The sequence below is a fragment of the Protomyctophum parallelum genome (assembly GCF_964188405.1).
Source record: "Protomyctophum parallelum genome assembly, chromosome: 21".
NCBI lineage: Eukaryota > Metazoa > Chordata > Actinopteri > Myctophiformes > Myctophidae > Protomyctophum > Protomyctophum parallelum.
Genome location: NC_139713.1, coordinates 5,233,558 through 5,250,148, shown reverse-complemented (window position 1 = coordinate 5,250,148; position 16,591 = coordinate 5,233,558). Strand labels below are relative to the sequence as shown.

General features: G+C 48.1%; 2 protein-coding genes and 1 long non-coding RNA gene across 4 annotated transcripts in view; 2 read left to right on the top strand and 1 right to left on the bottom strand.

The window, feature by feature from the left end:
* LOC310879282 (histone-lysine N-methyltransferase Smyd1-like) overlaps positions 1–16,591 on the top strand; it is a 294,932-nt gene that overhangs the window by 109,989 nt on the left and 168,352 nt on the right. The window lies entirely within an intron of this gene.
* LOC310879296 overlaps positions 1–16,591 on the bottom strand; it is a 229,250-nt gene that overhangs the window by 92,492 nt on the left and 120,167 nt on the right. The gene's annotated exons all lie outside the window — the stretch shown is intronic.
* Positions 7,708–16,591, top strand: part of mfhas1 (multifunctional ROCO family signaling regulator 1) — a 50,326-nt gene continuing 41,442 nt past the window's right edge. Inside the window, exon 1 of the mRNA XM_083793822.1 lies at positions 7,708–11,243. Coding sequence (XP_083649948.1) covers positions 8,177–11,243 — 3,067 coding nt within the window. The 5' untranslated portion in view covers positions 7,708–8,176. The remainder of the gene's footprint in view (positions 11,244–16,591) is intronic.

Sequence of the window (16,591 nt, the reverse complement as noted above, 5' to 3'; positions counted from 1 at the left end):
CGCGTGATTTCCGTGAAATTGTGCACCCACATTCCCACTAGGCCGAGGACAAAATGCCACATCAACAATTTCAACTCAGCCTCAAGGTGGCGCTATAACTGGCCGAAAAGTGTTTTTACCTCTAACTGCACGGATCTGTGGATAACTTTGTATGCCAACTCCCTAGAGGCCAAGGAAAAACCTTTGCCTGGAATTTTTCACATCTGCTCTTTATAGCGCCACCAGGAGGCCGACATATGTAAAACACATTTTCTATTATTACTCCTTCAGATTTTATCCACATTTCACGCAAATCGGTACACATGATCTCCATAGTCATGTGATCAACACAGGTTTGTTTGATTTCTCATATTCCATCCTGATTGGCCACGATTGGCTCCTACAGTTTTCAGGAGTAGCCCGCTTTGTACAAATCGCCACAACTCCTCAACGCAGCGTCCGATTGCGATGAAACTGTGCATGCATATTCCCACTAGTGCCAGAAGGGCACTTTTTCTAGTTTGGTGCTCTGTTTGTTTCAACGACCATTCCATATGAACTCTGCGAATGGGGAATTAAAAACTGTTTTGATTTAGCTAAAAAAGGATTTGCCATGAGTGTTTTTGAGAGCTGATCAAGTGCCTTTTGGCAAACACTACCTTCACTCAAGAAGACCAGAGTGTGACAGTCTGTAACTCAGAGTGTACAAAAAATGACAGGTCCATTTGTACACTAACTAAACTTAATATAAATTGGTCCCAGAGATCGAAATGATCAAATTAAATGGGGGGGTCTTGTAACCTAATTCATGTCAAAATGGGGGTCCTTGAAATTAAACGTGTTGAGAATCTAGTAGCCGTAAAAATCTGAAGGGGGTCCCTGGCATTATAATATATTTTCTAAAGGGGGTCCGGAACGAGTGTCAACAGGTTTGAAAACCACTGCTCTCTGCTTGGCCCCTTCCAATCAACAGATTGACAGGTGCGCAACAAATAATTCAACTTTTACTTCAATGTCAATAAATAAATATTCATATAAACAGACCTATTTAAAACTCTTTCAATCGGTGTTAAATTAGTTAAAAATGTCATTTGTAACAACTAGATTGAGTATAGATTCCCATTCAGCTGAGTGTGTTGTCAATTTGACAATTTGGACTCATAGTTGCACATGTGGTTCGTATGTGTGCTGCGGCACTGTGCGTAATTGTTTGGGGCCGCGAGAGACACAATTTGTTATTATTGTTTTAAAAATACAGATGTTTTAAACAAAGTACAACATACTGTATCTGTTCCAACGTGTACAATCATCAACTTACCTCCTAAAGTGGGACTATTATGTCGGCATGCAAGCTGACAATGTTCCTGGCTGTCCGTGAGCTGGGTGGGTGTGCTGAGGGCTTCGGATCATGGTCGGATTGCTCTCATCATGCATTGAATTGTGGACGTTTCAAGTTTCACCAATTTCGGAAGCCAGTGGGCGGAGTCATCTGTTTTCTTAGAAGCAGTCAATCTAAGATTTGACCCAAAATAAATTGCAAAAAGTAATCGTTCAAGGTTTTTTTTTATGATCCTTATAGGTTCATCCAAAGAACATATTAAAAATCACACCCGTGTGAAGTGAGGTGGGGGCGCTCTTATCAACATGATGATGTAAAACAAACATTGAGACAAACCAAACATTAAACCTGTATATATAGCCCCTCAAAAAGAGTATACATTGTGGATCATGGTCAATTCAGCGGTTGAAAGTTGGAGTAATTAAGCCTATACCATTAAAAACCTGTAAGGCAAAACAAATCTAATTGTAATTATGCTTTAAGAAGCATGCAATGTGTCAAACTACTTTTCATGATTCTGAATACATTCCAAAGCATTAGTTTTGCACGAAAAACACTCCTTGGGCTAAAAACGGCCATAGCCAGCCTCTATCTAGCCTCTTGCCCAAATGTGCCCAAATGTGATGACAAGTGGCTATGGCCTAATTTAGCCCAATGAGTGTTTTGTGGTTGAAAACAATGTATTTCCAACTCCAGCTTGTCTCGGTTTCTGCCCCCTCAGTATCGTAACGCATGGCTCTGGATGTCACATCATGCCCCGCGCCGATGACGTCACACGCTCCATACCGGTGACGTCACAATCGCCGCCGTACCGAAGCTGTAAATACACGGCGGCTCGCCCGCTCGCCATCACTTGACTAACGGACGCCAAGCCAAGTGAAAAAGGAATAACAACGCCAGCTGCTGCAGACATGCCTCAGCCGGCGCAGAGGGCCAGCGACCCCCTGGTAAGGGCCAAGGCCCAGCAGTTTGCCCAGACCGAACGTGTGCGGAGGCTCCACAGCGCCCTGCTGCTGTCCGAGGTGGAGAAGCAGCGGGAGGCGCAGATTGAACTGAAGCAGAGGCTGCTGCGCAGGAAGAAGCTGGAGGACACCAAGGTGGCGGAGGAGATCGAGCGGCTATGGGAGCATCATCTCTGGGAGCAGGCCATGAAGGAACAGACGAAACAGAAGAACAGGCAGAAGAACAGGCCCACCCCGCCCGACCTCCCCGCCAGCAAGAGGGACAACATGGCCAGGGTGGCGCGGTACGCCAAGGAGCAACTGGAGAGAGAAGATCTGAAGAAGGACGACCTGAAGAAGAAGCTGCAGGAGAAGGACGAGCAGAGGAACAAACACCCGACCTCGCAGGAAATCGAGAAGCTGTGGAAGCAACTGGAGGAGCAGAACACCAGGGAGGCGCAGAGGATACAGAAGGGGGTCTTCGAGAAGCTGTTCGCCACGCAGCGGGAGAAGGAGAAAGGCCGACGTCTGAAGACCGAAGGGCTGTTCGAAAAGATCGAGCCAGACTTGACAGAGAGAATCGTTTACAACAACAACAACAACAACCAGAAGCCCGGCGGACTGCTGAAGAAGGGAGGCCCCATGGAGCTCCTGAGACAGGAGCGCATACAGAAACAGAGGAACCAGGCAGAGAAACTCTGCTACGAACCAAAGAGAGGGTACGCGTCACACGAGCCGGGATACGACCATTATGGGACGGAGAGCCAGGAGATCGGCCACATGATGTCCCTGTCGCATAACCTCATAGACCCCAACGACCCCCGGCTGAGCTACGCACGGCAGTACTCGGACGTCACCAGAGACACCAGCACGGCCATATTTGAAAATTGGAAGAATCATCTGAGACAGTACAATATCCTGAAGCGCTCGAAGAGGGTGATGCAAAGCTAACACATAAACACCTTTACAATTTCTGGATTTTTACATTTTTTTGTTGTTGTTATTATAATTTTATTTATCCCAGAACAGACCCAGGGCTTATTTTATTTTATTTTTTCTTATGACGACCTTTTTTTTGTTGTTCTTGTTTTATTTTTGTTGTTTTTTTGTCATGTTTTTTTATCGAGTATTAGGGGGGCCTGCAGATCATAGGTGTTTCCCAAAAGATGTAGTATACTTTATTCTGAGCTGACAAGATGTGTTTACAAATACACATTCTGAAAATCTTTTTTCATTTGTGTGTTTCTTAGTCCCTTTCACAACTGACATCCACTGTTTGGTCTGTGTGGGGGGCGTGTAGATGTGTAGTCCAGTTATTTTCATTTCAAAGACCCCCTAGCATTAGGCCAAGGACCCACACAAATGGTAAATGGTGCATTTATATAGCACCTTCATCCAAGGAGCTTTACAGAGATTGTGCATTACATTCACCCATTCACACACACATTCATACACCGATGGTGGCGGAAACCATGCAAGGCACCAACCAGCACATCAGGAGCAATTAGGGGTTCCTAGTCTTGCTCAAGGACACTTCGACACTAACTCTGGGGGAGCCCACAGGGTTCGAACTGGCAACCTTGCGGTTACCATCCAGCCACTCATCTACCCCTGAGCCACCGCCGCAAAGAAAGATTAGTATCTCTAGGACCCCAACCATCTACACTGTGAAATCATCTGTGTTGCTTTCACTTGGATAGTGTACACATGTAGGCTACACAATCAACGGTCTGTTTTTACATCATAATTGTGGGCTTGAGTAGCGAGCCCAGTATGTTATCTTCACTATAATTTATTGTACTGCCCCCTGTGACGTCATTTGGGTTCATACATCATTCATCATACTATAGGCTACTTAGATGAGCAGGGTTTGTGGGAAGTGGGGTCCGGGGACTATCTATCTATCTATCTATCTATCAGAAGTGTTACAAAACAATCCAAGGCCTGTAGTTACAGTAGAATGGCCAGTAGGGGGCTCCAGGTCACATCATTTGGAGCAGGGCAGAGAGACAGCAGAGGCAGAATATTGACATTGACCATTAAGCTGTGAGCAAAATGTGTGTAGGCCTATAGTCTGTGTTAATATATTTGTATTTTTAGAAACACTTCCCAATTTATGTCTGAAGGCCTATAATACTATACTATAAACACTTCCCAATTTATGTCTGTAGGACTATAATAAAATATTTAAAAATCACACCCGTGTGAAGTGAGGGGCGCTCGATCTATTATCATCATAATTTATCATCATACATCGATCATCTCATTCCGGCCAATCACAATTTGCGTCCTCACTTTTGTCTTCAATGTTTGTGTTTATACAAACACTCACAACAGGCCATTCATTGTCAATGGCATTCAATTCAATGTTTGTGTTCACACAAACTCTCAAAGCTGGACATAGGCGCCCCTCAAACATATATATGTATATGAATCCCTCAAACATATAATATGAAATGCCATAATTATAAGTTTATAACCACGGTCTCCACTCCTGCTGTACCTGCTGTGGAAAGCCAGGATTATATTTACTGTTGAGCGCTCATATTCGGTCTAGAGCCCGCCTTACTGTATCCGGTGGAATTCCACATTACACATGTGGATACTTCGACAAACAGTTTCCGTATCCGCTCTAGTCCGGATGGGCAAAACAAAAGGGCACTTGTCCAATTTATACTTCTTCCCACCACGGTGTCGCGCGGCGCAGTGGAAATCTACAAGCTCACAACACGTCGCGTACGCGACACTTTGTGAGCTTGTGGATCTGCTATTTTCGGAAGGAGGCGGGTCCAGGGTGATGACGCAGCGTTGGACGGGCGTTGACCGCTGTTGCCAAGTCTGCTTATTATAAGCGGAGTTTTCTTGGCACTTTCACTAGTATGTTGGGTCTCGTTTCTGTAGCCTAGTTCACTTGTATGTAGATGAATTGAATACACAGGTGATTGATTGATTGATTGATTGATTGAAGAATGTATTAACAGTAGGTTATGCAGCATGGGTACATTTCACACAAAAGCACAACTCAATACAAAAACTGTTACTGTACTATTACACTTGTTTACAACAGGTTTTTTGTGTTATCCTTTAAGCTTTAATATCTGACTGTACCTCGTGCTGTTTAGGCTATACCCATTCAATCATTCATAAAAGAAAAGAAAAAATAAAGTTGCTTATTTGGACTTGCTTCTAGCCTGGCTCCAGCCCTGAAACGCAAGCCACACTCATTAAGAAATATATGTTCTGGCGAAGTGACACAAAATGAAAATGCAGGTGTCAGGCTATAGGTTTGCTTCTACAGATTATTTAAATCTGTGGTTCTCACATATAGGGGTATAGCATTTCCAACTTGCATCGTTCCAAGTAGACGAGTGCCCAACGGGCACCGGCACCGCTCTAGTAAAATACAAAATAACACCTGTGTTTATTGTTTATTGTTTATAAGGATCGCCTTTAGCTTTTGCCTTGACAAAAGCTAGTCTTCCTGGGGTCCGACACAGGCAAACATTTAACAAAGGCAATACTTACAATTGTTTACAAACACTAACTCAAAATAAAACATAGTAAAATAAAATATAAAATAAGAAATAAAAAACATAGGGGAAATAAAAAACAAAGAAAAACATAGTAAAAAAATCACTTTCAACACATTATACATTTGAATTATCATTTTCCCAGGGTTACTGCAGTATATGGTTTACATAAGGTGTTCTTTTAACTTGATTTTAAAGATGAATTTTGTATTTGTATTGGTTATACACTTTGGTAATGCATTCCAACCTATTACTGCTCTATAGATAATAGAAGATTTAAGAATATTTGTTCTTGAAAGTGTGAAGTGAGGGGCGCTCTTATCATCGTACATTATCACGCATCATCTTATAGGCTACTGGCCAATATCAGAATGCCTGCATTGCCACAAATTTACGTCATATTTGGCGGACATTTGACCTAATTTCTCCTTTCATTGTCGATAGCAAATATGAGACATGTGAGACATGTGGGGACAAGATGACGTACATTCTCCCTTCATTGTCAATGTTGTGGACATTTTGTGGGGACAAAAGCAGTATAGGTAGAGGAGGGGCTGGTGCCCCTCAAACATAAGGGATATTTAATTTACTCATGGCTTACGTTGAGAATAGATTACATTCACGTATTCTTACGTTTTTCAGAAATGTATTAATGGACAAAAAACCACAGTATTTCTTTGAACAGGTAGCACATAAGAGACGAACATAACCATATGACTAGACAAGCCAGTTGGGGTGTTTTGGTGGCACCTAAACCAAGAACAAATATTCTTAAATCTTCTATTATCTATAGAGCAGTAATAGGTTGGAATGCACTACCAAAGTGTATAACCAATACAAATACAAAATTCATCTTTAAAATCAAGTTAAAAGAATACCTTATGTAAACCATACTGCAGTAACCCTGGGAAAATAATAATTCAAATGTATAATTTGTTGAAAGTGATTTTTTGCTATGTTTTTCTTTGTTTTTTATTTCTCCTATGTTTTTTATTCTACTATGTTTTATTTTGAGTTAGTGTTTGTAAACAATTGTAAGTATTGCCTTTGTTAAATGTTAAATGTTTGTCTGTGTCGGACCCCAGGAAGACTAGCTTTTGTCAAGGCAAAAGCTAATGGGGATCCTTATAAACAAACAATAAACAATAAACAATAATCAATACTTGTGTGACCCATGGAAATGTGTTTCGTGGACAGGCTTTAGGGTCGACGACCCACCTCACCCCTGCCCACTTTGACAGGCTGGGATGGCTTAGGGTCGACGACAGAGTACAGCATCTTGCAATGGGTCTGGTCCACAAGATTCGATACACCACCAAGATACCCATGTACCTGTCTAAATACTTCCTTAATGTAAACGAAGTCCACACCCACAACACCGGAGGGAGTGCAACAAACCATGTGCAACCCAGATTCGGCACAAACAAGGGACAAATTATTTTCGCTCCTATGCCACCAAAATGTGGAACGCCCTACCAACAGTCATTAAGACATGCAAATCCCTTGACTCCTTCAAAACCGCTCTCAAAGGGCACCTATACGGACGGCTGCAATTCGAAACTGGCCCCATAAAATCTGAATGCCCTCACTGTATATGTTTCTTTTCCCTTTTTACCTCCTTTATGATGAATTCCTGTTCTGTTCTTTGGCCATATAGAAGTGTCTATTTGTACGTCTCTAAATGTTTTGATGCCTTGAACAAGGTGGACCCTGTTGTAAACAAGTGTAATGCTTTATTGGGTCGTCCACTCACAGTTTATTGAGTTGTGCTTGAAATGTACTATAAATATTTCAATCAATCAATCAATCAATGGTTTGCTTATTTCTCTCCTTAAAAAACCCCCAACGTGGCAACACAGACGTTGAGGGGTCGCTCGCGCTCGCCAGTCCATTTCCGACTGCAGTATAGCATCCAGTCCAGAGGAACAACACCGAGGGAAACAACAATAAGGATCAGCTCGTTTCTTTCATTCACGGAGGAGGAGGAGGAACATTCTCTGTATTTTAAAATGACAACAAGTACCAAACGGACGTTTCTGAAGGGCAGAGCCTCCCCCTCAAGGAGTACGTCTTTCACAACACACGTTTGGCGAGCTATTATTTTGCGGTAGGGATTTGTGTGTGTGTGTGTGTGTTATTGTATTGTGTGTGAGTTGAGTGAGTGAGTGTGTGTCGCAGGAAGAGGAGGATGTTGCTGCTGCTACTGCACATCATCCAGACGTTTTGATGCGGACTGAACATCTCTGGTCGGAATATCATCTATATTATATATAGTGGGTCCCGAATATGGAATGTACGTGCGATGACGGCCGCGTTGCCGCCGGGTGCGGCGCCGCCGCCGCGATGGTGACCGACGAAAGACGCAGTTTTCCGCGGAGAGGCAACTGATGAAAACTCCCAATGAAAGCAACACGGAGGGCTCCACCACCGCCGCCACCGTCACCACGGGGGACGTCATGGTCATGGAGGAGGACGGCAACAACAAGGACGAGAGCAACCTCAGGACGGTGCGGCTGTGGCGCGACGCCGCCCTCCGCTCCAGGAAGCTGCGGAGCAACCTGCGCCACCTCACGCTGTGCGCCAAGAACAGCCAGGACGAGGAGATCACGTTCCCCGAGGACATAGGCGAGATCGAGGCGCTCAACCTGGGCAACAACGCGCTGCGGGCACTGCCCGAGGGCCTGGGCGCCACCCTGGCCAACCTGCGCGTTCTCGTGCTGCGCCGGAACAAGTTTGCCACGGTGCCCCGCGCCGTGTTCGAGCTCGGGCAGCTCGTGGAGCTCGACATGAGCCACAACTGCCTGAGGAGCTTCTCCGAGGACGTGGGCAGGCTGAGGCTGCTGAAGAAGCTCTGCGTCAGTCACAACAAGATCCAGCATCTGCCCTCGCAGCTGGGAGCCCTGCAGGTGCTGGAGGAGCTCGACATTAGCTTCAACGAGCTCAGCGATTTCCCCCGGTCGTTCTCGCAGCTGAAGAAGCTGCGCACGCTGGACACGGACCACAACCAGCTGAACCAGTTCCCCCCGGAGGTCCTGGCGCTGTTGGACCTGGAGGAGCTGGACTGCTCCGGGAACAAGTTTGATGCGCTGCCGGCGGACATCATGAAGCTGCGCTCCATCAAGATCTTCTGGCTCAGCAGCCTTCACATGTCCACGCTGCCCGACACCTTCTGCCAACTCCAGAGTCTGGAGAGTCTAATGCTGGACGGCAACCATCTCAACGCGTTGTCTCCCAACTTCGCCAATCTCCAGAGACTGAAAATGATAAATCTGTCCTCGAATTCCTTCGAGAACTTCCCCCAGGCCATTTTAAACATCGCGGGACTAGAGGAGCTTTACCTGAGCAGGAACAGGCTGTCTTTCGTGCCCAAGGAAATCGGGCAGATGGTCAAGTTGGCGAACCTGTGGCTGGACAACAACAACATCACCTACCTGCCGGACTCCATCGTGGAGCTGGAGAGACTGGAGGAGCTCGTCGTACAGGGTAACCAGATAGCCATACTCCCAGACAACTTTGGGAAGCTCTCCAAAGTGAACATTTGGAAGGTCAAGGACAACCCCCTCATTCAGCCTCCCTATGAGGTGTGCATGAAAGGGATTCCTTACATCGCGGCCTATCAAAAGGAGCTCACGCATTCCCAGCATGCGGTGAAGCCCCGGCTAAAACTGGTCCTGATGGGGACGACGGACGCGGGCAAAACGTTGCTCAGGCGGAGTGTGGTTCGCAAGCCGCACGACGCCAGAGGCAACGAGGGAAACAAGGGAATCGAAGTGACCAACTGGGTCGCGGACGCCGAGCGCAGTCTCACGTTTCTAGTGTACGATTTGTCAGGGAAGCAAAACTATGACCTCATCAAACCCTTCTTCCTGTCCCCCGGTGCTCTGTACGTTCTCGTCGTGAACCTCAAAGCGTACTCGTCCAAGAACTTTTATGCCCACGTCGGGTACTTCCTCCACCTGCTCGGCGCCAAAGTGCCCCACGCGGTGGTGTGCATGGTGGGCACACACCGGGACCTGTGCGGAGACATTGAGCTGGAGGAGAAGAGCCTGGACATCCACAGGCAGATCGCCTTGCAGGAGAAGGGCGACACCCAGTGCCTGAGGAGCCTCTCCCAGCAGGTGGACCAGGCCCTGGAGCAGGGCTACAACGTGCGCACCTCCAGCCCCCACATCGTCTTCTACGGCGTGACCGACAGGAACCTGCGCCGGAAGAGGGCCCAGCTGCAGTACATGCTCAACCACCGGCTGCAGATCCTCTCCCCCGTGCTGTGCGTCAGCTGCACGGGCAGCCAGAGGAACATCCAGAGGCTCCGGGAGAAGCTCATGTCGGTGGCGGACCAGAGAGAGATCTTCCCCAACCTCCACCGCGTGCTGCCCCGGTCCTGGCAGACGCTGGAGGAGCTGCACTTTAAGCCCCGGGACCTGTGGCTGTCCTGGTGGGACTCGGCCCGCCTGGGCCTCCAGGCGGGCCTGACGGAGGACCGCCTGCAGAGCGCCCTGTCCTACCTGCACGAGAGCGGCAAGCTGCTCTACTTCGAGGACAGCCTCCCGCTCAAGGAGTACGTCTTCCACAACCTGCCGCGCTTCATCGCCATCCTCAACGTCTTCTTCCAGAAGGACGAGTCGTCGCTCCTGGAGCGGCTGCTGTCCGAGGGCAAGAGGGAGGAGGCCGCGGCGGCGTCGGCGGCGGCCGCCGCCAGGGCGAGCCCGGTGGCGACGGAGGAGGAGAAGGGGGAGAAGCAGCGGGTCTCTCACCTCCGGCACCACGTCCAGGACTTTGTCCGCCAGGGCGTTCTGTCCTCCAACGTCATCCGCCTGCTCCTGAAGCCCCTGGTCCAGACGCAGCAGGACCTCCACCTCATCATGGAGCTGCTGGAGAAGATGGGCATCTGCTACTGCATCAACAAGCCCCGCGCCAAGCCTCTGAACGGCGCCACCGTGTGGTACAAGTTCCCCAGCTACGTGAGCAGCGACGAGCCCCACGCCATGGCGGCGGCGGCGGCCGAAGACTGGCCGGGGGGCGGGACCAGCTCCCTGGCCACGTGTCACTTCTTCTCCGTGGAGCAGCTGCAGGTCGACTACAGCTTCCCGTTCGTCTTCCCGCCGGGGCTGTTTGCGCGCTTCAGCGCGCAGATCAACGGCCACGTGGTGCAGCGCTCGGACGGGCGGCACCAGATCTTCGCCTACCGCGGCAAGGTCCCCGTGATGATCAGCCACCACCAGCCGCCGGACGCCACCAGGAACGGGAGGGGCGGGGCGCGCTCCAGGACGGAGACGCTGTCCGTGGCCAGCCACGCCTCGCTGCCCAACATCTGGACGGCGTGGCAGGCCATCACGCCGCTGCTGGACGAGCTCAACGTGCTGCTGAGGGAGTGGCCCGGGCTCCACTACTCCACTCACGTCCTGTGTTCCAAGTGCCTGAAGAGAGGAGCGTCCGACCCTCATGCCTTTCCAGGTAATTACCGTCTCTATGAGGCACACACAGACACACGCACAGGCACGCACAGACACACGCACACATGGACACACACTCGAGCTGCGTGCACGCACACACAAACAAACAAACACACTTAATACTCTTTCACATGCACGCATACAGACAGTTTAGCGTTGTATTAGGATCCCCATTAGCTGGTGCATAGCAGCAGCTAATCTTCCTGGGGTCCACACAGAACATAAAAACATGACATTCGACATGAATGACATGACATTCGACATGAATGACATTACAGGACATACATTACAGGACAGTCTAAGACAGACAGACTGACAGTGACAGACAGAGAGAGAGACACACACACCCTCACAATCGCTCTCTCACACTGTCTGTCTGTCTGTCTGTCCCACCCTCTTAACCACTTTCAGCTTGGCATGCCTATTTTGAGCAAATCATTTGTCAAAATCTCTTTCTCTCAAAAAGAAATTCCCCCTTTTTGCTAATTTGTCGTGACAACATATTACAGTATAAGTGGCTTATTTATTACACGTGGTGGCTTCGGGCTATATTTGTTTATTTGTAATTTTAACAATTAAATAATTTTAATCTTTGGATTGGTTACATTTTATACCAGCTATAGTGCACACAAACACGGTGGTGGTGAATTATAGCACCATTCTTCACAAAGCAGATCCAGATGACATAGATTAGAATAGATTGGTCAGTCAGTAGGTGGGTTCAAGACATTAGCTACAGCAAATGGTTTGCAAAACCCAGTCAGGGAGGGGACCCCCATCTGAACATAGTTTATGCCAGACAGGGACCCCCATCTGAACATAGTTTATGCCAAACAGGGACCCCCATCTGAACATATAGTTTATGCCAGACAGGGACCCCCATCTGAACAGAGTTTATGCCAGACAGGGACCCCCATCTGAACAGAGTTTATGCCAGACAGGGACCCCCATCTGAACATAGTTTATGCCAGTCAGGGACCCCCATCTGAACAGAGTTTATGCCAGACAGGGACCCCCATCTGAACATAGTTTATGCCAGACAGGGGACCCCCATCTGAACAGAGTTTATGCCAGACAGGGACCCCCATCTGAACATATAGTTTATGCCAGACAGGGACCCCCATCTGAACATATAGTTTATGCCAGACAGGGACCCCCATCTGAACATATAGTTTATGCCAGTCAGGGACCCCCATCTGAACAGAGTTTATGCCAGACAGGGACCCCCATCTGAACAGAGTTTATGCCAGACAGGGACCCCCATCTGAACAGAGTTTATGCCAGACAGGGACCCCCATCTGAACATAGTTTATGCCAGACAGGGACCCCCATCTGAACATAGTTTATGCCAGACAGGGACCCCCATCTGAACATAGTTTATGCCAGACAGGGACCCCCATCTGAACATAGTTTATGCCAGACAGGGACCCCCATCTGAACATATAGTTTATGCCAGACAGGGACCCCCATCTGAACAGAGTTTATGCCAGACAGGGACCCCCATCTGAACATATAGTTTATGCCAGACAGGGACCCCCATCTGAACATATAGTTTATGCCAGACAGGGACCCCCATCTGAACATAGTTTATGCCAGACAGGGACCCCCATCTGAACAGAGTTTATGCCAGACAGGGACCCCCATCTGAACATATAGTTTATGCCAGACAGGGACCCCCATCTGAACATATAGTTTATGCCAGACAGGGACCCCCATCTGAACATATAGTTTATGCCAGACAGGGACCCCCATCTGAACATATAGTTTATGCCAGACAGGGACCCCCATCTGAACATATAGTTTATGCCAGACAGGGACCCCCATCTGAACAGAGTTTATGCCAGTCAGGGACCCCCATCTGAACATATAGTTTATGCCAGACAGGGACCCCCATCTGAACATAGTTTATGCCAGACAGGGACCCCCATCTGAACATAGTTTATGCCAGACAGGGACCCCCATCTGAACATAGTTTATGCCAGACAGGGACCCCCATCTGAACATATAGTTTATGCCAGACAGGGACCCCCATCTGAACATAGTTTATGCCAGACAGGGACCCCCATCTGAACATAGTTTATGCCAGACAGGGACCCCCATCTGAACATAGTTTATGCCAGACAGGGACCCCCATCTGAACATAGTTTATGCCAGTCAGGGACCCCCATCTGAACATAGTTTATGCCAGACAGGGACCCCCATCTGAACATAGTTTATGCCAGACAGGGACCCCCATCTGAACATAGTTTATGCCAGACAGGGACCCCCATCTGAACATAGTTTATGCCAGACAGGGACCCCCATCTGAACATAGTTTATGCCAGACAGGGACCCCCATCTGAACATAGTTTATGCCAGACAGGGACCCCCATCTGAACATAGTTTATGCCAGACAGGGACCCCCATCTGAACATAGTTTATGCCAGACAGGGACCCCCATCTGAACATAGTTTATGCCAAACAGGGACCCCCATCTGAACAGAGTTTATGCCAGACAGGGGACCCCCATCTGAACATAGTTTATGCCAGTCAGGGACCCCCATCTGAACATAGTTTATGCCAGACAGGGACCGCCATCTGAACATAGTTTATGCCAGACAGGGACCCCCATCTGAACATAGTTTATCCAGTCAGGGACCCCCATCTGAACATAGTTTATGCCAGTCAGGGACCCCCATCTGAACATAGTTTATGCCAGTCAGGGACCCCCATCTGAACATAGTTTATGCCACTAGACAGGAACCCCCATCTGAACATAGTTTATGCCAGTCAGGGACCCCCATCTGAACATAGTTTATGCCAGACAGGGACCCCCATCTGAACAGAGTTTATGCCAGACAGGGACCCCCATCTGAACATAGTTTATGCCAGACAGGGACCCCCATCTGAACATAGTTTATGCCAGACAGGGACCCCCATCTGAACATAGTTTATGCCAGACAGGGACCCCCATCTGAACATAGTTTATGCCAGACAGGGACCCCCATCTGAACATAGTTTATGCCAGACAGGGACCCCCATCTGAACATAGTTTATGCCAGACAGGGACCCCCATCTGAACATAGTTTATGCCAGACAGGGACCCCCATCTGAACATAGTTTATGCCAGACAGGGACCCCCATCTGAACATAGTTTATGCCAGTCAGGGACCCCCATCTGAACATAGTTTATGCCAGACAGGGACCCCCATCTGAACATAGTTTATGCCAGACAGGGACCCCCATCTGAACATAGTTTATGCCAGACAGGGACCCCCATCTGAACATATAGTTTATGCCAGACAGGGACCCCCATCTGAACATATAGTTTATGCCAGACAGGGACCCCCATCTGAACAGAGTTTATGCCAGGTCAGGGACCCCCATCTGAACAGAGTTTATGCCAGTCAGGGACCCCCATCTGAACATAGTTTATGCCAGTCAGGGACCCCCATCTGAACAGAGTTTATGCCAGACAGGGACCCCCATCTGAACATAGTTTATGCCAGACAGGGACCCCCATCTGAACAGAGTTTATGCCAGACAGGGACCCCCATCTGAACATAGTTTATGCCAGTCAGGGACCCCCATCTGAACATAGTTTATGCCAGACAGGGACCCCCATCTGAACAGAGTTTATGCCAGACAGGGACCCCCATCTGAACAGAGTTTATGCCAGACAGGGACCCCCATCTGAACATAGTTTATGCCAGACAGGGACCCCCATCTGAACATAGTTTATGCCAGACAGGGACCCCCATCTGAACATAGTTTATGCCAGACAGGGACCCCCATCTGAACATATAGTTTATGCCAGACAGGGACCCCCATCTGAACATAGTTTATGCCAGACAGGGACCCCCATCTGAACATAGTTTATGCCAGACAGGGACCCCCATCTGAACATAGTTTATGCCAGACAGGGACCCCCATCTGAACAGAGTTTATGCCAGACAGGGGACCCCCATCTGAACATAGTTTATGCCAGACAGGGACCCCCATCTGAACATAGTTTATGCCAGACAGGGACCCCCATCTGAACATAGTTTATGCCAGACAGGGGACCCCCATCTGAACATAGTTTATGCCAGACAGGGACCCCCATCTGAACATATAGTTTATGCCAGACAGGGACCCCCATCTGAACATAGTTTATGCCAGACAGGGACCCCCATCTGAACATAGTTTATGCCAGACAGGGACCCCCATCTGAACATAGTTTATGCCAGACAGGGACCCCCATCTGAACATAGTTTATGCCAGACAGGGACCCCCATCTGAACATAGTTTATGCCAGACAGGGACCCCATCTGAACATAGTTTATGCAGACAGGGACCCCCATCTGAACATAGTTTATGCCAGACAGGGACCCCATACAAGAGTTGTGTTGTTACAATGTTTCAAACATATTCCAGAGAGAGGAGAGAGAGAGAGAGAGAGAGAGTGAGAGAGAGAGAGAGAGGAGAGAGAGAAGAGAGAGAGAGAGAGAGATGAGAGAGAGGAGAGAGAGAAGAGAGAGAGAGAGAGAGAGAGAGAGAGAGAGAAGAGAGAGAGAGAGAGATGAGAGAGAGAGAGAGAGAGAGAGAAGAGAGAGAAGAGAGAGAGAGATGAGAGAGAGAGAGAGAGAGAGAGAGAGAGAGAGAGAGAGATGAAGCAGGGACCCCCCCACTACTGTACATGTGCCACATTGTACCAACACCCCTTTATTCCGACTCACGTAGCGATATACCGATATCACTGCGTGAGTCGGAATAAACCCGAACCGCAGGCGGAAGCCACAGTCAGACGAATAGGGACGTCGGAATTTAGGCCTGACGTCGAAAAAATAAAGATTTGTGCCACATTTTCACGATTTTCAAGAAGTGGCGCGCTATGAGCTTGTGGATCCACTATTTTCCAATAGCTAAATAATGCTTTAGTTAAACCCCAAAACGGGTTCCCGTCCAGAATGGGTTAAGGGCAGTCATCATAATGTTCTTTTTCACAGATTTCAATTAGATGGCTTCATAGACTTGATGATTTGACAGCACTATAGATGTACATACTGTAAAGAAAATGTAACCACTTAAAGCGTCAATACTTAGTGAACTTAGTCACTTTCACTCCTGTACACTCTGCCCTATCTATCTATATCTTCCCCTCACCCCTTATCCTAAACTTATTGTGTGCCATTTTATTTACCATTTTAAAAATAGTACCAAATAGCCGATCTACAAGCTATAGCAACATCGTGTGTCGATGTAGATTGGCTAGTTGACCCATTTTCTTTAAATATTTAAAAATAGTAACAAATGGCAAATAAGTTTAGGGATAAGGGATAAGGGGTAAGGGGTAAGATGGAGCCCTCTGTCCCCCCCCCCCCCCTCCCC